This window comes from Tinamus guttatus, unplaced genomic scaffold (genome assembly GCF_059628265.1).
Source record: "Tinamus guttatus ecotype Peru unplaced genomic scaffold, ASM5962826v1 Tinamus_guttatus_pri_ptg000666l, whole genome shotgun sequence".
In the NCBI taxonomy this organism is placed as follows: Eukaryota; Metazoa; Chordata; class Aves; order Tinamiformes; family Tinamidae; genus Tinamus; species Tinamus guttatus.
Window position 1 is genome coordinate 19835 of NW_028289200.1, and position 23784 is coordinate 43618.

Sequence of the window (23784 nt, forward strand, 5' to 3'; positions counted from 1 at the left end):
AGACTAAGCCAGCTGGGCCTGTTTAGGCTGGAGAACTTTGAGATCTGATCAATATATACAAATACCTGAAAGGAGAATGTAAAGAAGATGGGGCAAACTCTTCTTGGTGGTGGCCAGTGACAGGACAAGGGGTAATGGCTACAAGTTGAAACACAGGAAGTTCCATCTCCATGTGAGGAAGAACTTCTTTCCTGTGAGGGTGACAGAGCCCTGGCACAGGCTGCCCAGAGAGGTTGTGGAGTCTCCTTCTCTGGAGAGACGTGCCACGTGCTCTAGGTGTCCCTGCAGGAGCAGTAGGGTTGGACTAGATGATCTCCAAAGGTCCCTTCCAACCTCAACCAGTCTGGGCCTCTGTGGTAAGGGAGGTGGAGTGCAGGCCTGGTGCAGAGAACTTTTAATTTGTGGAAACTGGGATCTATTCTCCAGGACCTCAGTGTGCAGTGACACTATGCACCTTACTCAGATGGAGCATACCAAGTCAAACGAGGTAAAAGGAAGAAGTAAGTGTGGCACCAGGTCCATGCCTTTGTTCAGTTCTGTTACATGCACCTAATTGTTCATCCTTCCAGAGTTCCCCTGCTCTCCAAAGGTTAAACAATGGTTAAATGTATCTCTGGCTGTTAGAATGAGTTGAGCTGCCTTAAAAATAAATAGCATCTAGGCAAAAGTTAGCTAAGCAGAAGTGTCAGGCCTGTCACAGAGCGGGATGGAATCCTTTAAAAGCACATAAGGGGGAAATTGGGAGACCTGTGTTAAGCTCTTTACATGCTCATAAAAATTCTTATGCCTTTTAAGTTAAAAGGGAAAACTGCAGTTGAAATTTAAGCTCCATGAATAATGACTACTTTTCTGACTCTTGCCAGCACTATTCAATTTCACAGCCAGAAGGGAGTGGGAGGTTAAATCAGGTCTGGAACTTTCTTCTGCCTAAATAAGGCTGTCCTACACCAGCTATGCTCCTGCTTGCTTTTTATGCATCATTGGTGTGGCTCAAACTTAAACTCAGCAATTTTCAGAGGGGACTGGCATACCAAACCCTATGCACAGGGACTACTGCTGGCACATCAAAGGGTAACAGGACCACATATGCAACTACTACTTTTCTTAGGAGGTTGGTGGGTGAAAAATACACAGGTTGAAAGAGGCATGAGCAAGGTGCTGTTCAAGCATGCAGGAGCCAGGATTTCACTTGTGTAAATTCTATGTGCAGCCATGCCTGCAGGGAAGACAACTTCAAATAAAAACTACAACCCACCTCAGACTAGTTTTTCTTACTACTGCAACAGAGACCAGCTAAGCTGAGGTGCTGTTAGTGAAAGGAAAAGAGGAATCCAAGGCCTTAAGCTTGTCAAAAATACCCTGTCAAAGAATTCCTAGAGAGTTTGCAACTTGAGTGTTTCTGTTCTAGAAATAAAGGTTAGCGCAAAGAGAGCTGGTGCTGAATGTCTCAGGTCTTAGGATGTGCAGGGAGAGACAGCATCTTTCTCATGCTTAGAACTACATGCAGATATATAACTGCGATACCTATATATAGTTCAAGATTGTTTATAGTTCAAGATCTCTTTAAAGTGTTATTTGCTGACTAAAAGCTATAGCAGGCAAGAGACATTAAGAAAGGAGTGGTTGTTTGGTCACACAAGCTATTCTTAGAAACTCAAAGCTATCATTTTGAAAAAAAAGACTTTTATTTAAAGAGTAGTGAAAACACTGGAAAACAGTATAAGTTAATTGTTTCATTCGTCAGTATCTAAGAAGCATAAAGCATATTCCCGCGGTTGTACACGGCAGCTCCAAGGTGTAACAACATGATTTGCAAGTCCATCCCTTCTGTGAGGGAGCTTCGACATGGTTGCAGAGACAGGAGGGCTCCTCAGCGGCGCTAGAGCAGCCGCTCGTAGAACAGGAGGTACGCCTGCGCGCCCAGCACCTTGGCCGCCGACACGGCCTGGACATGGGTGTCACTGACATGGAACCACTGCCCTTTTACTGGTTCAGTTCCTAAAGCTGGAAAAGAAAATTTAGGAGGCAAAATGCATTAAAAAATATTGGAGTAGACATGCTACTGCTCTGCAGTAAGAGGTAACTAAAAATACTTCTAACCTTCACCTTGAGTAGATTCTCCTCGGAGGACAAGCTCAGAAAGGTGATTGTTGATATTTCTCATTTTGGCATATGCAGTGTAGTGCCCAGATCTCATGGTGCCGCTGTGTTCGACAACGCCATACAGAGAATACAACACTTTTGTATTCCCCTCAGCCACGTTCTATAAGAGCAAAAGTGCAGGTTTGTCACTGAGCTACTGGATTTTAACAAGGCTAGAATATAACCTCCTCCATCTTCGCTTTTTTAGTGAAGCACAGAATATTTGTCACCAGGCTCATGCTAGTTACCACAACCATGACCAGTAGGGGACCAGAAAACTAACAGACTCACATGCAAGTTACAAGATAGCCTGTACTATCATGCAAAATAACTGAAAACTTGATAAACATTGGATGAAGGATTCTGTTAAGCAGCATAATTTTGAAAACACAGTAAAATATGAAAAGGGAGAATCTGCTCCCCTACATCGCCACCACTTACTTTACATTTAACTGAGCAGAAAGGAGCCAGGTCCAACACCTCTGGAAACTTGATATGCCTGTTAACTTTCCGTAGATTAAATCCAGCCTTAACAGGACATAAAGAAAAAGAAATACCAGTGTTAGAATGCAACATATTTAAAAGCACGCTTCTCTCATTATTTACTAGGTATGTTATACCGACGATCTAAGAATCCTAACACGACACACAAAATTAGTCTTACATGAAGATGGACAGAACGGCTTCTTTTTCCCCTCTCTCCCTGTCTCTCTCCCCATCCCACCCCAAGCTTCTCTGGCATTGTCCCCTTGCTTCCATATGCTGCACTGGAGCCTGTGTTAGGCCAGCTCTTTAACTCTCTTCTGGTACCTTAATAATGGGAGCAGAAAAGGAGAACAACCTCAGTACTAAATAAGACCTAAGCAATTACTCTGAAGGCAGTTCTTGCTTCTCAGATACTGCAGAACTGCAGCATGCTTGAAGGGCTCAGTTCACATTGCCAGAACCAAAGGAATTTCTACTTCTAGCCTATTCAAATAAAATGCTGGTATCAAAATGGGGAGAGAAAAAAAAAAAAAAAAGGGAAATAGAAGTCGTCTTTTCCTCAGCTGTGTTATAGTCACTTTGAGTATCCTATATATTTTCTATTTGGTCTGTAGAATTGATTTTCATCTACTTAGGAGCTCCACTCCTTATTTTTTCACCCCCTGGAAAGAGGAGCTTTACAGAAAATTAAAGCATGTTAACACTGGTTCTGTATTAAGCCAGAACTATACAGCTATCTACACAGTAAGCTGGTACTATATACACATGTACTTTGGCAATAACAGCCCGCAAGTTACCTGTTGAAATCTCTTTAAATGAAGAGTTAAAATTGGAGGAGGAAGAGAAATAAGCATTTGTTTTTTGGCATTGGTATAAATATACTTCTTTTCACCTAGAGGAAACAAAAAGTATCAATTATTAATACGTAAACAAATGTTACAGCAAGAAATCAATAGTTTTCACTATTTACAGGGTTGCAATGTCACCTACTCATCCACTAACATGACTGAGGAACTGCACACTCCCCGCTAACAGGATCAGCTGAACAGCTGCTGCCTTCTTGCAGAACCAGTGTCCCTAAAGCTGGCACCATGTGCGAGCAGCATCAGAGGGAACTTTCTTCCATGTTGCCTACAACTCCCATAATCAGAATCTGTATGGGGCTTTTTGTAGTCTTTTGAGTAAATGTCAACGTACTTCTCTTGCAACTGTTACAGAAATTCTACATTATGGAACAACAAAAAAAGTAATTTGCTAAATAACTGCTCCCTACATTCATCCACATAAGGTTTTAGATTAAAAAACAAACAAACAAACACCTTTAACTCAAAATTATTCCTCATTTTCAAGCCTCTTTCCATCCTGCAGTGTCCTCTACTCAAGCTTATGAACCTACTATTCTCCTTAAATAAGAACTTTCTGGTACTAAACTGTGCAAAAGCAAGAGGTTTTCACTGTCTGTCCTTAAACACAAGTTCTACTAATCTAAGGTTAGGTTGCAAGTTACACAACTGGTGCTTCAGGTACATCACACCCCTCACCCACCAACCCAAGCAGCAGATAGGGACAGTTTTAGAGTTTTGCAAGATAATTTGTCGTACTTTTTAAGTTCTTCTTTGGTCCACAATGTCTTTGTGTACATACATCACAGAGCAGTTTATTGGTCTCACTAAGTTTTTCATTACGGGTAAATTGATACAAACAGTGATGGATGGAACTTTCTTCGAGGTTCAGGTCTTCCCTCTTTGCAAGGGTACAAAAGGCTGTTTCTGGATCTTCAGTCACCACTTCATGAATCTTTGTCGGAACAGTCTGAAGGTCATCTAAAATATTTATATCAGATTTGGTATTGGCACACAAATGTAGTTTTGAAAAGTCAGTAGCAAGCTCCTCTTCCTCCTCTTCATCATCATCATCATCTTTCAAGGGTAAGTTGTCAAGGCCATTGACAAACTTCACAGGAGATTCCGAGTCTTCCATAGAGAGATCTGTGTGAGATTCATCTTCCATATGTTCTTGTTCTGTCTCTCCTGCATTTTCAGGCAACACCTGAACATCTGCACTGTTTCGCTGCGTACTTAAGTCCATTGGCCTTGAGCAGGGATCTTCGCAATCATTTGCCGATTCCTCTTCTTGCTTCACATCAGGTTTTTCAGAGTAACCTTCTGCCTTTATTTCCTGGTTATACTCTGGATCTTCCTCCGATGGCTCAATAGCACAGATATCTGTCAAATGAAGTACCTTGCCTTGAAGCTTTTGCTGACGACGCTGGTTCTAAAAATCGGAATGCATGATATGCAAGAATAAGAAGAACAGAAAGGTTAAATAGTGTTTAGCATTTTAGACCATTTCTTATCAAAATCTTTAGAGCATGCAATAGGTGTCGAAGTGGAGTGAGTGGCAGTGCAAAATCTACCAGTTAGTGATCTGATTTCATCAATTCAAAGTAGCTAACACTAAATTCACACTTACTCAAACATAGTTCTTCACTCTTTTCCTTTACACCGTCTTTAGAATACAGCTAACACTTCCCCTTATATCTTCCTGATCCTTTTTCATGCCTGTATTCCTAAGTTTTTCGTTACAGAACAGCTACATGCTACAACTTAATTCTGCTGCAGACAAGTAACGTAAATTCCACATTGGTTTGGTGTTAACTAATTTCTAGCACAGCAGCTTTCAGCAGAATAAGCAACTTCTTAATAGCTGTAATGTATACGCAATTCCTCGTCAGATGCAAATTTGCACAAGGAGAAATTATAACTTGTCCTTTTCTCACTGGTTCTCCTTCTAATTTGAAGAGGCAAATAAAAAATCTTGTTTTATCAGAATTTGCAAGCGCTTCATTAATACAAGTGAAATATTTATCAAAACCAACCTTGGCTTGTTTTTTGGCCTGTTTCTTTGCTTTTTTCTGAAGGTGTTTACTTGTACCAGGGAGCTCATCTCTCTGTTTAACATAACAGTTGTTGTTTTTATTTTCATCATCATCTTCCGAATCCCTTTCTTTGTTTTTCTTAGTATTTCTTTCATTTGTATTTTTCAATTTCTACAAAAACAAACAAAAAACCGTCAGAACAAGCACAAAATTAGTTATTATTCTGCAGAATAACAAAATGGGAGTCCAAAGAAAGCTGCAGCGATGAGCATGTTATTCAAGGAGTTTTTCCATGCAAGAGATAGAGATGTTGCTGTAGTCGCTAAAACGTTAACTCAATTATGACAACTAATGCCAACCATTCCAAAGAGATACCTTACTCCTTTCCTGTGAGGGTGACAGAGCACTGGAACAGGCTGCCCAGAGAGGCTGTGGAGTCTCCTTCTCTGGAGATCTTCCAAACCCACCTGGATGCCACCCTGTGCCATGTGCTCTGGTGTCCCTGCTGGAACAGGGGAGTTGGACTAGATGATCTCTAGAGGTCCCTTCCAACCTCAACCAGTCTGTGATTCTGTGTATGCCTCTGTACTCCAGAGGGCATATCAAGCAAAATAAATGAAAAAGTATCATCAAGTAAGGCTAACTGGATCAAATTATAAGCACGTAAAGGAACAATATTACCTTTGGCTTTAACAAATGTAATTAAATTCACTGAGGATTAACATTTTACAAAACCAGACACATTTTAAATTGAACTACCTGCCACACATATTGAAACATTGCCTTTTTTTCTGCTTCTGTTAAAACGAATTTTGTTCATTGCAGAAGGCATGATCCGTTTGCCTGAGGAGATTTCATTTTAATATTTAGCCATTAGTGTTTGCATGAACAGTGCTAATGAAGAATCTGAAATCTTACACACACAGATTATCGAAGTGAAACACAAGGAACAAGTCTCATGTATTTTGAGTCTAGAGATTGATCAAATAGTTAAGCATTCACTCTATTTATTCTAACAATACTTAAGTTTATTCAATATTCTGAAATCACTAGAAGACTGAAAGCATTAATCCTCTCAAAGCACAAAAATTGAATGAAAGTTATTAAAACGTAAAGCATTTAAGCACATGACGTGGAACCCATCACTGTCTTCTATTTAATTCAGATATACACAGTGAAGACGAGTTTGAAACATTATTCTTTACAACTCAGTCTTCTATTGTACTAAGACAACATAGGAACGTCCAAGATAATCTAACTTTGCTTATGGAATAAACTGACAAGGCAGCAAAATCACCAACACACTATCAGCATTTTCCCAAAGACATCTTATGAGCCACAAGTTACAGGAATGATTCTTGAGAAATGCTCGCTCTATATTTTTGTGCAATTTAAGGTATTGACTTTTAAGAGACACTTTAGAACGATACATATAGCCATTCCCTAATAACCATGTAAAGGTGTTTTTGTATATGTAAATAAAAACCAAGTTAAAAAAAAAAAAACAAAAAAACAAACAAAAAACAAAACAAAAAAAAACACACGCACACACAGGACCCAAGAATGTAGTTTTGTACAGTTTCTTACCTGATCGTCTAGTACTGGAAGAGACAAATCAAGGAAAGACTCATGGACCAGGGACACCTTAAATGAATATTAAATAAATATTAAAGAGTTTTTTTTTTAAGTAGCTAGCTTCCTGTTAGTATATATTTTTTTAAAAAAAAGTTCTCTGCATTCAATGCATGCTTTTACTTGCACGTACAAATATAAACCACAGTTTTAATCTACTTTTATAATCAGCTATCCATGACCCCCAAATCTACTAGTCATATTACCACAGGAATAAGCAATCAGTTTTCCACATAGACCAACTTCCTTGTGGCTTAGAACATGTACACTCTACCTAGACTGCAGATACCAATCTTGCAGGCCCTATCAGGACATTCATTTGGCCAACTGACTAAAACTTAATTCTCATGATGAATTATCCTGATAGTGCACTTTCTCTAGCTATTTTCCTCGTAACTCCCAGTCATTCTAGTGTGGGAAGGGCAATAATCTGATGGAAAAGGAATGAGGGCCCTAGGCAGCATACTGCTTGTAGCTGAACAATTAATCCCCTTTACAATTCACTGGAAAAGGATCACCAGGAATTCAAGAGTGATTTTTTTCCAAGAATCAGCTTGATCCTGCAGCCCTTGTCTTCTGGAGGCCCTTTGGAAGGGACAAGAAGATCAGCTTTAGACTATAAGGGAAGAAAGATTCCACCCAAACCATGCCCCTCTTTGAAAAGTATGCAGCTAGTTGAAACTTAGAAGTGTATTAATTGAAGCCATCTTCTTTACTTCTACTTAATTTCTACATATAGTTCCTTTGGGGTTCTTCTACAGATTACAGAAATTATACTCTAGACTATTCCAAGGCAGCAGTCTACTTACAGTTCTGCATTCCTCGCACATAATTGTACTGGTTAATTCTCCACCAAAAATGCGATCTACGAAGCTTCGTATTCCCTTTTTTTTTTCGTATTCTGAGAATTGACAGTAGAATGTGAAGTTAATACTGCATACAATATTTCAGGGACCTACTTGGTTACTGCACATCAAGTATAAAAACAGAGGATACAGTATGTAAGATGTTTAATGGAATATGTCAGTCTTTTTTAGTTTCCCCCTAAAGTACAGCAAGATTCTAAGTTCCGTTAGGGGACTTCAAGGTAATGGAGATGAAAACACAGTCACAGGAGAAGACTGTTTGACTGGACCAACACCTTTACTAATTTCCCAGCTCAAATGCATTTCTCTATTTTCCCAGAAGAAAACTCTTTCTAGGAAGAGCTCCTATTTTTTTCTTTCACAAGATGGCCAAACAACCGTCTGAATCTAAAAAATGACGCATCAGTATTTGTCAAGATGGGTGTTCTATGGACAAAAACAATTTCCTCAAGCAATATTCTCACTACAGCAGATACTTTTGAACTTTATTTTGTTCATCTTTGAACCTTGTTGAATTGTTGCTTATTGAAAAGTTTACAAATTCTTCTGTTCAGTGTATTTTTTTCTTTTTGAAGCAGCTGTTAAATAATTATGGACTATTAGGATTGAGAAAATCATTAAATTCATATGTTGATATTTTATTTTTTTATATGGCATTCGGATGATGAAACACAGCCCAAACATCTTTTAATGTATAGTCACTATGGAATCAGTTTTCTCTTACTTTGTTCAAGAAAGGAACTTCACCAAGGTCAGTAAAACCTTTTAAAAAAACTCTTCAAAACACCCAAGGTATACATTCTAGATACATATTCAAGACATGGCAGTAAGCTGTTTGCTTAAATACATGTTCTTTAGTTGACAATAGCAATGTTACTTTTGTACTTCAATGAATCAGAAAAGCCTGAATTAACACAACGTAAGTTAGTTTATTTTACCTTTAATTTTCTTTTTAAGTTCTTCTTCATTTTGCTTGTTAGAGTCAGTCAGTGCCTTCAGTATTCCAGCACTTACTCGCTGAAAGTTTAAAAACAAGTATTTACTTGTTTTTACAATTTCCTAAACTAATTCAGTCAGTTTTACAAAAGAAACAGAAAAATCTCATTTAAGAGAACTAGTACAAACTTAACAAGTGCCTGTAAAGACACAAAATACTTTCTGTATTTGGGTATTTAAAAGAAAAGGGAAAAAATAGAAGAAAAAAAAACACAAAAAGATCACACAAAACTCAACCTTTCTACTTGATTTTACTGGGAGAACACAGGAGAAAAAAAAAGAGCACATTTGCATCCAACAAAAATAAAGTTCCCCCCAAATAAAGCAAACAAACAAAAACAGATGCATTGTTAAATAAATTCACTGTTCATCTCACAAAGCTTCGAAACAAACACTCACTTGGATTTCTTCTGCTCTCATTCCATCAAGTAAGTAACGAAGCAACTCCTGACTGTCTTGCTGCTGATAACCTTTAAATCGTATTGCTCTGTTAAATGAAAAACAGTTGTAAGGCATAATTCACCTTAATAGTGGACAGTCGTGCTTAAGACTTTGTCTTCTTCTGTCCGTTATGTGTTGATTTTAATTTTTCTATGAAAGCAATGAGTGTGAGCATATGAAAGTTTCTGAAAATATTAAAAAGTTCTCACTAGACTTGCTTCTTTCATTTAATTTTATTCATTTATATATGTCCCTTACTCTCTTCTTTCAAAACTTAATACATGATAAAATTAAGAAAAGTGCCCTTCTTTTAAAAAAGGTAAAAAGTTTATTTTGTGTGTGTGTGTGTGTATGTGTGTGTCTGTGTGTGTGTGTTACTCACTATGCTGGGCAGTTGTACAGATACTCACTTTTTACAAACCTGAGCAAAAAGTTCCTTAGGGGTGACTATTCCTTTTTTTGTCTCTTGCATTTCTGTCAGGAACTGATACATGGCTAACGTCAGAGGACCAGGCTGATCTAGCTTTATCAGTTGAGGTTCCTGTTTTAAACAAAAGAAGGAACTTTGTTGCACTTTAAATTGGTGACAGATCTGTTTGGAATATTTTTTCCCTAAAATTCAATTCTTCAGTTCTTGAAAATATTCTTACAAAACAGAATGCACAAAATCCCTGAATAGCAGTAAGTTAAGCTGACAAAAGCAACCAAAAAATAAGATATTTCATGAGACAGAATCAAAACACTGAGCTAAGGATCGGTAATTATCTATTGCTTAAATTTACTACAATGCTCATATATTTTGCTTATGTAACTTCAACTTTGAATTTCCTAGATTTCTCATTTTATCAAGAAACAATGTAACTTCTTAAAATGAACAATCCTTCTTTCCCAGCTAAATCTTGATTTTAATGATACATACAGTATCTAAAAGTTAGCACTAGAGACATGCTCCAGTTTATTATTATGAATCCAGACAAATCACACCACGTCAAAAGCTAGACATTTTTATCCTGCATACCCCTTAAATACATAGTTATGATGTAATTACTTCTTTGACAACAATACTAGTATGTATAGTATTAAATCAGTGCTCTCCTGCTTCCAATGGGGTATTGGCTCTGCTGAAGTCAATGGCAAAGTCCTCACTAAATTTACATCTTATTAGCTTTTAACTGAAACTTTTAAGTGATTTCAAAATCCAGAGAGGAAAGAACTGCTTGTACTTTAACATACTTAAGGGGAAAAAAAAAAAAAGAGTCAATCTGGTAGTTGAAGCATATATACCATGGAGAACTCGGGCGGCTCTATTTTAATCGTTGCATCAGACATTTTAGCTTCTTTGAGCAGCTCCCTCAGGGCTGGAGTTTGTGATAAATTCTGAAGAAGAAAGAAGAAGTTTGGTAACTGTGGAACAAGCAGAATGTCAGAGTGGTTCCACTTATCATACATTTTCTGGCAATTAAATTAGCAGATTAGTTCCTTCCAAAATCACGTATGACAAGGTTTACAAAACTTAACTGTTAGAGATAGAGACATACGAGTATCCTCACCATACATTAGACTGCAAAATCCCTACATGTACTATCTTTCTGCAGACTGATCTTTTGATTCAGTCTGTTTACTAGTACCTGTTTCTAAATCACGAGACAGCATGCAGTACATCTATTTCTTTTGATTAAAACATGGTACACACTATCAAACAGTTCACTAAACCCTGTGAACAAAGTGGGAATTTTGCTTATAAAAAGTGTCAATGTGAAGGTCCAAAGAGCACAAGATTCTATGTAAAATTTAATACACACAAAAGGGTGAGTTCTTTCTATTTAAACATTTACTAGCTGAGGCAGACACACAAGATGGCAATGCATTACACTCATCCAGTTAATCTTTAGCTGTGTTTGATTTATTGTTGCTGAGAAAGGTATTTTTATTTCAAAAAAAAATGGTCTTCGGGTATTAATCTGTCATATTCTAAGAAGTCAGCAAGGGTGATGTACCAGGCCACATTTTTATTTACTAAATTAGGTAGTTGGCATGGTCAGATGTGGTCCGTCAAAAACAAGGCAATCGGTTGCATCTTCTCTTAGTGCAAGTCCAAACCTGCACCCTCACTGCCCCACATTCCTCTGGGCCAACTCCGTATTTTTAGCACGAACCTGTCATTCTTGGCAGATAAAAATGCATTCCAGTTGTGTGGCTGTACAGTATGGCATGTTTAAAACTTTCTTTTTTTTGTGCCACTGCTTCTTGCTTCATTTTTTTATTATTTTAATTTAAAAAAGCAGCAACAACTATCATACCTGCATTACTGCATTGAAGAAACATGTATTCCCCAAGTTACTAAGTCCTTTCACAGTTACTTCTGAATTGGTACTTGAGTGAGAGTTCTCTTCTTTGAGCGAGACTTCTTTTTCTTGCTCATTTCTGTTGTCTTTTATTATTTTTTTATTTTCAAGTTCTTTGCTTTCCTGTTGTTTTTTAACTGAAATAACAAAAAACATACCATATATTAACCCAATTAACAGGAAACGGGCCAGGAAAAAACAGAAGTCCTCAAACTTTTAAATTTAAACACAGAATTACAGAATTAGCATAAATGTAAAATTACTATTTAGGGTTTTTAAAACGGTCAGGAGTTAAGATTAACAGAAAAGAAACAAACAAAAATGCTGAAATTCCATTTCAGATTAGCATATGATTGAAACAGACTATTCAGCCAACAAGTCATTCATGCCAACAATCCTTGAAAGTCAACATGTGTTCTCTGAAATTTCATTCCTGTTACAGCACCATCTACATTAGGGCTTTCTATAACATCCACCAGGGCAGCATCTGAGCTAACATCCCATGTAACACAGCACTACTGTGCAGAATGAAATGCAACAAGTCCCCCACTCTCAAAGCAATCTTATGCTTATTTCATTAACGTAAAAGGCAGAAATCAGGAACTTTATATTCTTCAATATCCGTCAAGATGTTTTCTCCAAAATTACCTTTTTGTTTAGCTTAAAGTTTCAATGACTGGTTTAACAAAACCGTAAGGTAGCACCAGGGCTTTTTCACAGTAACTCCTGCACTGGTTCTGCCAGTGTGTCAGTCTTCTAAGAAAGTTCTTATAAAACGTAGGCCGGTATTAACTTCAAAGCAGAGAAACACCAGGTCAGGAAAAGGAGAAGCAGCAGGATGATACAATCTTTGCAGATAGACAAAAAATCAAGGACAACAGATGGAACACCTGAAATGGGCAACTTCTGCACTCAGGTATTCATCCAGTTCCAGTTCAAACTTGAGCAAATATTGTGCAATATGAAGCTCAAACATTAAGCATATAGAAAGGAAAAGACTAAGCAAATGAGACTGAACAGCATGGTCCTCTGTTAGAAAAGGTCAGCTTCTTCCTGAAGAAGTACTTGAAGGCAACTATTGCGAATTGCTGGATGGTTGCTTTCTCCCAAAAGGGGCGATTTGATCTAAGCGTAGATTGTTGGAACGTTTGGTAACCATAAGATATTCTGATATGTACATTCTTCTAATTCTTGCAATGGAAATGGCACGTAGAATAACAGTTTTGCAGGAAACTGTTGTGGAAATTCTTTTTAAATAAATAAATCAAAATTGCAGGTAGACTGCAGGCTGAAAACACTGTTTCGAAGAGTGCTGAATGCACAGGAGCCACATATGCCGAACGTATGGCTTCAGAAGACAAATCCTCCTGCACTTTTTCCATTAGAAAACGTCCTGGTGGGTTGCAACAGGTGGGGACCTAGTCACTCCAGCTCATGTATTCAAGAATGTCTGCAGAGCTACTTAGAAAACCAAACAACAACAACAAAAGCCCAAAATACAGCAAGAAAACCAAACTACCCTTAAGCAAGCAAATTTTAAGTTTTCCCTCAAATCGTAAGAGAGGCTGAGTCTTGCTGATGAGTAACTGTGATAATGGATTCCTTACTTGCACAACAGTCTATCACCATTCCCACATTCTTTCTCCCCATCGCAAATATTATAATATTAAGATTGTATCTTTTAATTCCTATTCCCGTATTTTTTTTTTCTGTAGAAGCTTAGGGGACACCAATTAGCTAGTGAGTTAGCAAGATACTTACACTTTCAGTACACTGACAATAATGTAAAGATAGAAATTAACATTTTATTCTACCATAAAATGCTCCTGAGTTAAACCTCATTTAGTGTATAGTCTTGATTTAAAGTACTGTTTGCTACATTTAAGGTGCTTTCCAGTTTCCCGTGTGTACACTACAGTTGCTTACCTGTACATGATGTACTACTGCAAACTTGTTTTCTAACATAATCCACAGTCTGGCCCAATCGGGTTGAGGTACTATATGGAACTTCATTATCACACATGTAGCACCTGTCTCCGCCACAACCCAAAAAGGAAAAACAATTAGTTCTAATTCTTAAATAGTTAAAATCCTACATTATTTTCTGGTTTGATGCATGTCATAACACAAAGCTATAAAGTTATGAGTTTTCTTTTTCTTTTTAAGATTTAGAAGTTTTAGAGAAGAGTTTAATTCATTGCTGATTACAAGAATAAAGAGTTAACAAAATTAAGTAATTTCAGTAATTGGAGGATGCAATTTACTAACATGAATTAGATGCGTAGATGCACTTAGATATCTAGGTGGCAAACAAAATAAGCGCAGGAGAAATTTTTCTAAAATAAAGAAAGCAAAGTATAAGGCCCTAAAGGAAATGACTTATCAACCTTATGTACTAAAGGGACTAAAAATAATTGGAGAATTCTAACCATCCAAGTACTTTATTATGTTTGAGCTGGACAAGAAACAAATGTTGTGCTCCATCAATCAGACATGCTCTTACTTGCTCTTTTGCTGCTGGTACAAATCTATTTCTCTTTATGAGCAAAGATAGATCACAGTGAGACCACTAAACAATTTGAAACAAAACTGCAACAGAAATTGCAGTGATAAAAGCTCACTGAAGGGTGAAATTCTTCCAGTCCACATACATGGGAGAGAGTGACATGGACAAATTTTGCAGTTCTGCCTAATCAGCTTTTTGAAGAGCTCACAAAGTAAGAATGCAAATATTTCTGCATTTTGAAACACAGCAATTACAGTTGTTAGGCACAAATGCATTTAGCAGATTTCAGGATTACCAAGAGCCAGACTATATATTCTAATCTTGAAAACATTAAAGTGTTTTCCTAAATCTGTACAATTCTCAGCTTTAGCTGTAATTTTCACATTTCCTTACGCCTCATTGAAAAATCTGCTCTAATTTCTAGGAATCCTCTGGTATTTATTTATGGTCAATCCATTTAATTTTAAGAACAGACTGATAACAAATGACTGGGAAAACATGCAACAGTTCATTCCACAAGCCATTTTAGCCCAGTAACATTCTGTCAAGAATTTTAATACGAGCTTTTGAAGGACTTAAGAATTAGAATGAAGGTTTTTTTTCAGTAATGTGTTTGACTACAAACTGCAAATACATACAGGGAACTGCAAATACATACAGTAGCATCTGTTGTAATCCTGAATTAGCAGAATCCAAAGACTTACTAGGGCGGTCCTCTTTGTCTCCAAGCTCAGAACTGTTTAACTTCTAAAATACTATTCAAGTCCATTTCAATTGCACAGTATGGAGAGACTCTAAAAATCTTCAACTTCATTCATATATCCATTGCATAAGTAAGTCTGATTAAATTACCTTTGCTTCTATTTAGTGGAGACAATGGAACAGAGTTCTTAAAGTTTTTGACTCACAGCAATAGTTTACACCCAATAACATGTAATTTTCTGAAGAATTTCTCAAACAAATTTGCACTACCAAGAAATTACTCTCTCCGAAAGGAAATAAAATATCCTGCTTAGTCAACTTCCACTCATTCACAAGTATTTTGATTTAAAAATGATACGCGGTTTCAAATAAAGAAAATAAAGCATCTCAAAATGGTAACTTTGGCACTAGTTTAAAAACAAAAAGGGACATTCACTTGTTCATTAATAATAATAAATTAATTATTTTCCATTCTAGAGGTCAATATATCTATATATTTGTGCTACATATATGATTAAGTAAAAAGACAACATCATATAAAATCAAACCTGATGACAGAGTAAGTTTAGAGAAAGGCAACTAAGTAGAATAAAAATGGTCAAGCACAATACTTCTATTTGGCACTGTTTAAAACATGAAGGTTCTCCATCTATAATATGCTATTTCGTTAAGAGAAGCAAACACTACCATACATTGGAATCTGTGTTGATTGGTCCAGTAGCATCATGTGCAGATTGTGCAGTTTTGCTTAATTATAAGTATGGAGCAAGAAGTCATTGAGAAAAGAAAAATAATCAAATTGTTCCCTATACATGCATCGGAAAGGAGCTTCCATCAATATTAATATTTAGATCTGCATAACAACATATATTTCCATGTGTATTTTGATTTTGCAGAATCAATAAAATAGGAAACCCGCAATATTTGCTAATTTGTACATTTCAATTTTAGTTATGACATTTTTCTAGCTATAAATTTTACAAGGTAATTATTCAGCAACTCTTGAGGACTGATGAGATTTTGTGTATGGAAATGTTTATAAATTTCTAGAGATAGCTCCTAGAAATTGTAAATAAACACAGATTACACCCCAACTTCCATTTTCTTCTAGCTATGTCTTATAACTGTTGCCTGACAAACTCACCACACACTCCAGTTGTCCAAACTGAGAACCAAACAATGAGGGTCTGATCTTGGCGTTGTGTAATGCTTTAAAGCATGCTGTTCTTGAGAATTTCTGCCACAGCCCTATAATGTTGATAACCAGAAGTGTCACAAAACCCAGTTGACTATCAACGAAACATATATAAAATCAGAATATAAATACAGTTAATTGGATTTAATTTTAAAACTATGTTAAACTAACCAGGATGAACAGTTAGGTCACTATTTCAAGATGCATTTTATGGAGAAAAAAAAAAGTAAATTATTAAGTGAATAGTAATTATCAATTTGCTTGGAGGCTGGACAACTAACTCACAAACTTCAATTGTAACAACTTAAAGAGTTAAACAGAATAAAACCAAAATCCTGTTCAGCATGCACAGCTGTAAGTTCAACAAGCCAATCTCGGCACAAAACTTTATAATGCAAATCCTGCATTAGGATAATAAATAGAACTATTTATTTTCCTGGTAAAAGAAATCAGACTTTAAGAGGAAAATTAAGTCCTCAAGATGGTGTTTTAGCCCTAAGTCTGCTAAATGCCTTTGTGCCAAGCTTCCAAGTATTGTATTTGCAAGTCAGACCAGACATACTTCATCACACTGAAGTACATCAGCTCATCCATATAGCGCCACCTTCAGACTCAAAAGTAAGATAAAACAAGGGTTTAATTAGATGCTGTCTTGTTCAACTACATTATGAGGCACTGAAGATATCAAGGCAAAATAACAAAACAAGAGATACCCTATGGCCACATTTTAAACATAACCATATGGAAGGGCTTTCATCAGTCTCCTCAGATTCCTCTTGCTTATCGTCTGCCTTGCAGTCCTGACAGACGTGCCACTCCACGCTCAGCAGAGCCTTTTTCAGATGGCTTTGTTCCAGTCCTTTACGGATGTGCTTGCACACAGGCTCTGAGAAACAGAAAGTACAATGAGGATGTAGACAGCGTGACAAGTGTAAGGATGCAGACAGCGTGACAAGTGTAAGCATCTCAAAGGCACAGGGAACAATCCAGAAGCTAACATGACCTTTCTAGAGCCAGAAAGACGTATCGAAAAACAGTATCAGGAAGAAATTTAACCATCCATTCACAAATTGATGCATCCTACACTACCATATTACTAGAAAAGTGTCACTCAAACCTACGTCTAGTCTGAGAAGCTGTCAGAGCTTTTGTATAAAGACTCGGCTATGGTGCCAGGCCTGCTCAAGCCATGGGGCTTCTATGATTGCGGCATTACTAATTTTTAATAGACTTTTCAGTAGTATGCATCATCAGGAGCTGAAAACATTACAATCAGAATTCAGTGTAGTTTGGTAGTTTGACAGTATTAACTAAGGAGAAGATAGCATTACAGCTAACGTTTTGAGGCATAAAGCAATTTATATATGTATATATATATATGCTCTAGGTGTCCCTGCGTGTGCAAGGGGATTGGACTAGATGATCTCCAGAGGTCCCTTCCAACCTTAACCATTCTGTGATTCTGTGTGATTACAATTCCCACAAACTCCCAAGTTGCTGCCAGAACCCTCTGCCTTGGTCCCCAGCCACTAAAGCAGCACCTGGCTAGCCTATTATGGTGGAGATAAGACCATGGTTCCTGCTGAGTAGTCTCAGTGAAGTTATGCCACAGACTATAGCAAAGAGCAATGGCAGAGCCATCACATTTATGCCTTTGTCACCTTACAGCGCTACACCCTAAACAGGGCTGCATCTTCGGGGTCTTGTGTGAACTGCATCTATTGAACTGACCTTTGCTAGAAAAGGGTAGTCTGAGAACTGCAATCACACAGTAATGCATTGGTAAGAGTTACTCTTAAGAGGTCTTTTTTTTGGTTACTCCATCATTTGAGCGCAAGAGAAGCTACCTAAAAGGTTAAGTCATTTATGTAGAATTCCTGATCAAAAGGAAACGCATACCCAAATTGATTCAACTTCTGCCAAATAAGCACTGCAATTTCTTTTTTGAATGTATTTTTGTAGAGTGCATTTTATTAAGACATGTGGTATCATCAACCTACAGTTCTTCACTGTTTTCAGCTAAAAGTGTCTAAATATGTCAATATAAGGTCAAATATCTGACACGGTCAATATTCACTTTTAATTTAAAAAGCACACAGTGACCCTTACTAAGCATTGTTGTTATTTAACATCCTTTAAAAAAAAAAAGTCATTTTTCACCTCAGAGAGAGTATAATAGCTTCAGCTTTACCTTTGTTGTGTACCATATGCAAGATTACAGCCTCAAAACGGCCATTTTTTCTTGTCATGAGCTGAAACCAGGGGAAGTTTTGTACCTGGACTTCTAATTCTGATCAACAGATTTTCACCACAGCACAAATGGTAGCTGAAAAAGCTCTGTAATGCATTTAGTGTTTGGATGCACCTTTTTTTTTAAAGGCACGAGCTTCATCCACAGCTTCAAAACTGTATTTGTAAATAAAGCTCTTCGATATTGGCTGCTATTATAAATTAAATAAAACTGATCATTGTGAAGAGCTTCTATGCATGGCTTGATAGGCTGAGCTGACCTCAGTTCTCAGAGCTGACCTGTACAGCCAAGAGACAGCGATTTAAAAAAAAAGAAAACCACCACCACACACAAACACCAGGGCAGACAGTGATCTCAACTCTATTAAAAAGACAAACGAGGTGAAACATCATAGGACAGGAAAAGCTACCATGAAAAAAGGATAACCAGGAAACCAAGATAGCTAAATTAGCATGGGACGAGTTGTTTGCGCCACACAGTGCAGCATTCAAGATGGGTGACAGGCAAGTGGGTGGCCAAGAACGTGACTTAGTAGAAAAGGCTGTATAAGAGAATGTTACAGTACAAGCAGAAACAATAGCTAGAATAACTCAGGTAAACAAGACAGTAAAGCTTCAATGCAGAGGTGAGATAACATTATCTATCTTGGATTTTCTCTGAAAAAGCAAAGGGGAAGGAAGAGAAAGCTGGATTGACACTTTTTTTTCCCCTAAAAACAAAAAGTACTAAGACTCTACAGACTTGGGGGAAGCAAGGGTGGAAAACAGTGACAGTTAAAGCATCAAGACTGAGTTAGTTGATATTGAAAAAAAGGAAGTGATTTCTCAGAGATATTTCAATCAAAGTCTTTTATTGTTGAAATATGAATCTTCTAAAAGTATACAGTCTCCCTCAGAAGTATGCTACTTCTCAAGACAAACTTAGCATCTAACTCTATAAATCCTTTACACAAAGCAAAGTCTTAGAGAACTTAAGATCTATGTGTCAGTTTGACTAGACAGGTTTATTATTTTACAGAAAATTTAGGAAAGTATCAACACCAACACTTCTTGAAAGATGGGAGTTCCAATTATATAAAGTCAAAACTCTGTAATTGAGTCTTCAGAGTCAGTGACTCTTGTAAAGCTTTTCTGATATTAATGAGTTTAAGCCTTCTCCAACTGAAGTTAAAAGAAACATTTTTCTTCCTAGGATTAGAGGCTTCTCTGAAGAAACATACCCAGCACATCCAGAGACTCATCGGCCTGTGCAGTTTTGCCCTTGGTGCGTTTCTTTCCCATGTTTGTGTTCTGCAATTTTCTTTACACAGAACTGAGACCTATCAAAGAAAAATATTAAGTTATTATTAAGTTAATTATTAAGCTAAATATTAAAAATATTACTAAATTTCAATTTTAATTAGCAGTAGTTAGACAAGAGATTATTTCCATCACCGATTTGTCTCTTAAATTAGCCTCTTTTGATTTTTTTTAAAAAGTGGATTACACTTGAACACAAAACAATCGAAAATAGCACAAGCAAGATCTGAGCATGAGTTAGAAGGGTGATCAAACAGAGCAGAGCCAGAACCCAAGCCTTTCCCTTTGAAAAGCCAGCTACTGAACATATGGCAAAAGATTTTTTGCCTCTAGCATGTAGTTCCTGGTCCCTAATGCTTATTTCACAAGAGAAGATTTAAAAATAAACAAACAAAAACAAATAGACCAATTCCAAAATTTATTTTTTCCATCCACAGAAATATGTAAAACTAAGAAGGCTTGAACTTGCTGATCCGTGTGGTTTTTGCAGACAGGCCTGACACTGCTGTCCACACTCCAAGCCAGATAAATGTGCTAGCACAGCACTACGTCTGCCTTGCAACTTCCACTGTTCCAGAACCACTGCTGAGCTTAGACCATTTCTTTGCGGCATGCCAAGCACAGCTTCCTGCCTGGGGCTATCATCACCAACATACAAGGCCTGACTAAAGGAATCTGAGAGAAACTAGGACACAGGGAGGTTTGACAAGAGAGGACTTTCTATGTGAGAAACTCTTCCAGATAGATGTCTTTAAGAGTGATTGCTAAGCTAATTGGCAATAGGTAGGCAACTGCTTCATCAGAAGGATCATCCTTAAGAACTTTGCACTCAGATGGTTCAAAAAAAAAAAAAAGGAGTTACAGATCATGCAATCAGATAAACCACTTCTCCTAAAAAAGCTACAGCAGTTGGTCTCTTGAACCCAACCAACGAACACCTGCAAGAATCCACTTTTCTCTTGCCAGGAAAGCATAAGCACAGGAACTGGCGCAGCTGCTGCTCTCGGCTGCACCATGCCCAGACAAACCCGTCCGACGGGCTCCTCTTGGAGGGGCGGCCCACGCGAGGCCCAGCCCCACAATGAGGGGGCGCTGGATGCGGGGACGAGCAGCCCGGCTCGGCTCGGCCCGGCCCAGCAGCGCCCCCGGGCCTCGCGGGAAGGGGCCCTAACGGCGCCTCCGCACCCCAGGGAGGACGGCCCTCCCCCGGCACCGGCGGGAACGGCCCCCTCGGCGCCTCCGCGCGGGGCGGCCCCAAAGCGGCCCCCGCCCGCCGCACTCACCGCGCCGCGCACGTGGCCCCGCTGCCGCCGCCAGCGCGTGCCGACCCCGCCGCGCAGCCTACTCCGCTGCACCGCCCCCCGCTTTCCGATTGGCCGTGCAGCCCGCCTGGCCCATCCCCCGCCTTTACTGACGTGCGCCTCAGCCAATAAGGAAAGGCGGACGGGTCGGCCGGAGAGGTGCCCGCCGAGCTCCAGAGAAGCGCGTGCCGGCGGAGGAGGCGGGCGGCGGCAACGGCAACAGCAGCAGCCGGGGAGTAGGGGCGGGACCGTGGGCTCCAGACCCCTCACCTGCTGCTGCCCCGGGGCGAGCGTCTCTGCGACACATGGCCCCACCTTGGCGGCTCCACCGCGTCCCGCAGCGGTTGAGCAACCGCCGCCGGCTGCCTTACGCGCTTCCGGCGCGGTGCAGTGTGGGGCGGCCGCGGCGGGAGGGAGCGACAGAGACGACGGGCCGTGAGTCCCTGCGCATGCGCGGTGCTGCCACCCCTCCCTTGCGCATGCGCGATGCAGGCGGCGCTTCCGGGCGCGGCGCTTGAGGCGGATGAGCGGGAAGGTGGCGGGACGCGGGAGGCCCTTGAAGCGTTTGCGCGTGCGCGGGGGGTTCTCACGGGCCTGCCCGTTCACCTCGTCTCGTTGTCTCCTCCCGCTAGGAAACAAGCTCGGACCGAGAAATGGCCAGCCGCGAAGAAGCAGAAATACAGGTTTCTGAGCTAGACTTGCTCGCCAGCATGTTTCCTTACGAGGAGGAGTTTGCTGTGACTGACCAGCTGGCGGTGGCAGAACTGAAGCGCTATGTTGAGAGTCAGTCTGCAGACGTGCCCACTTCTAAAGTGCAGTTTGTGCTGAACGTAAAGGCTGAAGTCCTCGATGCCTCCACGGTAAAAAACAAAAACAAAACAAACGACGAAAATCAGTACTGTGGGACTTCAGGTCGGATTTTAGGGCTTTCTTCAACTCCTTGTCCTTTGTTTCCAGGTGCAGTTCTCTATGTGCTGTGCTCTGCCATTTAAATATCCAGCTGTTCTACCAGAAATTACTGTGAGGTATGACATTAAAATACAATCAATACAATTAAATACAATTAAAATGTTTAAAAGTTACAGTGTAATACCCAAAAGGGTCCAATAGCAAAACCAGTTTTTTTTTCACAGTGCACAGTCAAATTGAGCCAGACAGAGAGTGATGACAGAATAAAAGCAAATTTGTATGTATATGTATGTATATGATTTCTTTAGTGTCTTCAACATACAAGTGAGAAAAATATGAAAAGAATGGCGAAGCTTCAGATTCTGTACAGAGTGGTCAAATATAGATACCATTCATAGGCCTGATGCTGAGGGACTGTTACTTGGTTTAATAAGGCCAAACTTGAAGGAGTGAAAGGTTGTTCAGTAGCCCTGCATCTGTATTTTTCTCTAGGTCATCACTACTAAGCCGTGCTCAGCAGATTCACCTGAACTCTGATCTAAAAACATACTTGCTGCAAAACTGCAGTGGTGAGCCTTGCATGTTGAGTGCAAGGCAATGGGTTAAAGATCATGCAGTTGCTTACATTGACAGAGAGCTTTCATCTTCCTCGGTGACAACATCAGATGCAATGCAGGCAGAAGACATCATTTTCACTAGATTATGGATTTACAGTCATCATATCTACAACAAGCAAAAAAGAAAGAACATTATTGATTGGGCCAAGGAGCTCACTCTCTCAGGGTTTTGCATGCCTGGGAAACCAGGTGTTGTTTGTGTAGAAGGTCTGCAGAACAGCTGTGAAGAGTTCTGGTCAAGGTTAGTTTTTCACTGTACTTAAGTACCATTAGTAGTTAGAATATTATGGTTTTGTTTGTTTGTTTTGTGTTATGTGGCCGGAAGATGGAAAACTCATCCCACTTTCCATCCTCTTGTCTGTGGAGTATTTGTCTTTGTCACAGTGTATTTACAGATCTAAATGTCCACTGTACTGCTGATTGCAATAATGAAAACTGCTAATACACAGTCCACATTCTTACTTTTGTTTTCTCTGTGTGTAGCTGTTGTACTCTATTCTCTTTACCTATGTATGTTTTTATATTGTTTTATGTTCATATTTTGTTGTGCTCTCATAATTTATGTTTTTGAATAGCGCAGAATAAATGAACATTATTTGATTATACCAGTTAGTTTTAGGAGATGCTATGAAAGAGTTTAAAAATAACTGCATTGTACAGCTAGATCTGTATTTCTCTATTTGCTTTCAGAATTAGAAGATTAACATGGAAGAGAATTTTAATTCGTCACAGAGAAGATGTTTCTTTGAAAGGTGAAACATGTGATGAGATTCAGAAACTAAGAAAATTCTCCACTTTGGAAGAAAAGTGTTTTGACGCTCATGGTTCCAGGGGAAATCATATGGATTTGGGGCAGCTGTATCATTTTTTAGAAGAAAAAGGATGTGCTGATATGTTTCAAATGTACTTTGGAGTTGAAGGACATTAGATTGCTACAGGTGCACCTGCCTATGTTTGTAAATTAATCTTTAAAAGAGATTCTATAGCTTTTCTGCAACAGTTGATCAGCAAAGGAGTTGATCAGCATTTTTTTTTCTTTATATGATGAATACAGTTTTCCATGAAAACGAATATTCAGTGAAATCCTGAATAATGAAAATGACTAAACAAATGCTTTACTGTATCCTTAGGTTTTAAAATTGCTAGAGTATTTACTTAATTACAAAGCTAGAAAAAGATGTTCAATAAACTATTGAGCAGAGTTCCAGAATTAGAGTGA

The 23784-nt window shown here is 38.8% G+C and overlaps 2 protein-coding genes across 3 annotated transcripts; one reads left to right on the forward strand and one right to left on the reverse strand.

The window, feature by feature from the left end:
• Window positions 1-1709: 1709 nt before the first annotated feature.
• USP16 (ubiquitin specific peptidase 16) lies at window positions 1710-19766 on the reverse strand. 2 transcript variants are annotated; one of them, XM_088536424.1, is made up of 17 exons: window positions 19660-19766; window positions 16903-17075; window positions 16139-16242; window positions 13713-13816; window positions 11742-11923; window positions 10726-10818; window positions 9852-9982; window positions 9400-9487; window positions 8943-9021; window positions 7948-8039; window positions 7094-7150; window positions 5507-5677; window positions 4230-4902; window positions 3426-3520; window positions 2584-2670; window positions 2107-2263; window positions 1710-2004 (listed from the first exon to the last, which is right to left on the reverse strand). In XM_088536424.1, exons 1-17 carry the CDS (start codon window positions 19718-19720, stop codon window positions 1880-1882), a joined length of 2472 nt encoding a protein of 823 aa, XP_088392550.1. In that variant the 5' UTR covers window positions 19721-19766; the 3' UTR covers window positions 1710-1879. The 2 variants fall into 2 exon arrangements, with proteins under 2 accessions (XP_088392550.1, XP_088392549.1); XM_088536423.1 differs by having other exon boundaries at window positions 2101-2263.
• A 1920-nt stretch (window positions 19767-21686) lies between these two features.
• On the forward strand, window positions 21687-23579 carry RWDD2B (RWD domain containing 2B). The gene is made up of 4 exons (XM_010221068.2): window positions 21687-21899; window positions 21997-22064; window positions 22441-22806; window positions 23256-23579. The coding sequence occupies exons 1-4, from the start codon at window positions 21693-21695 to the stop codon at window positions 23491-23493; spliced, it is 879 nt and encodes a 292-aa protein (XP_010219370.2). The 5' UTR covers window positions 21687-21692; the 3' UTR covers window positions 23494-23579.
• Window positions 23580-23784: the final 205 nt, after the last annotated feature.

Excerpts from the sequence above, each read along its gene's own strand:
- USP16 (XM_088536423.1), bottom strand. The coding sequence starts at position 19,720 with ATGGGAAAGAAACGCACCAAGGGCAAAACTGCACAGGCCGATGAGTCT. Across the intron at positions 11,924-13,712 it reads CAGTAGTACATCATGTACAG|TTAAAAAACAACAGGAAAGC; the intron begins GTAAGCAACTGT and ends TTGTTATTTCAG. Across the intron at positions 9,983-10,725 it reads AGCCGCCCGAGTTCTCCATG|GAACCTCAACTGATAAAGCT; the intron begins GTATATATGCTT and ends TGTTTAAAACAG.
- RWDD2B (XM_010221068.2), top strand. The coding sequence starts at position 21,693 with ATGGCCAGCCGCGAAGAAGCAGAAATACAGGTTTCTGAGCTAGACTTG. Across the intron at positions 22,065-22,440 it reads CTACCAGAAATTACTGTGAG|GTCATCACTACTAAGCCGTG; the intron begins GTATGACATTAA and ends ATTTTTCTCTAG. Across the intron at positions 22,807-23,255 it reads TGTGAAGAGTTCTGGTCAAG|AATTAGAAGATTAACATGGA; the intron begins GTTAGTTTTTCA and ends ATTTGCTTTCAG.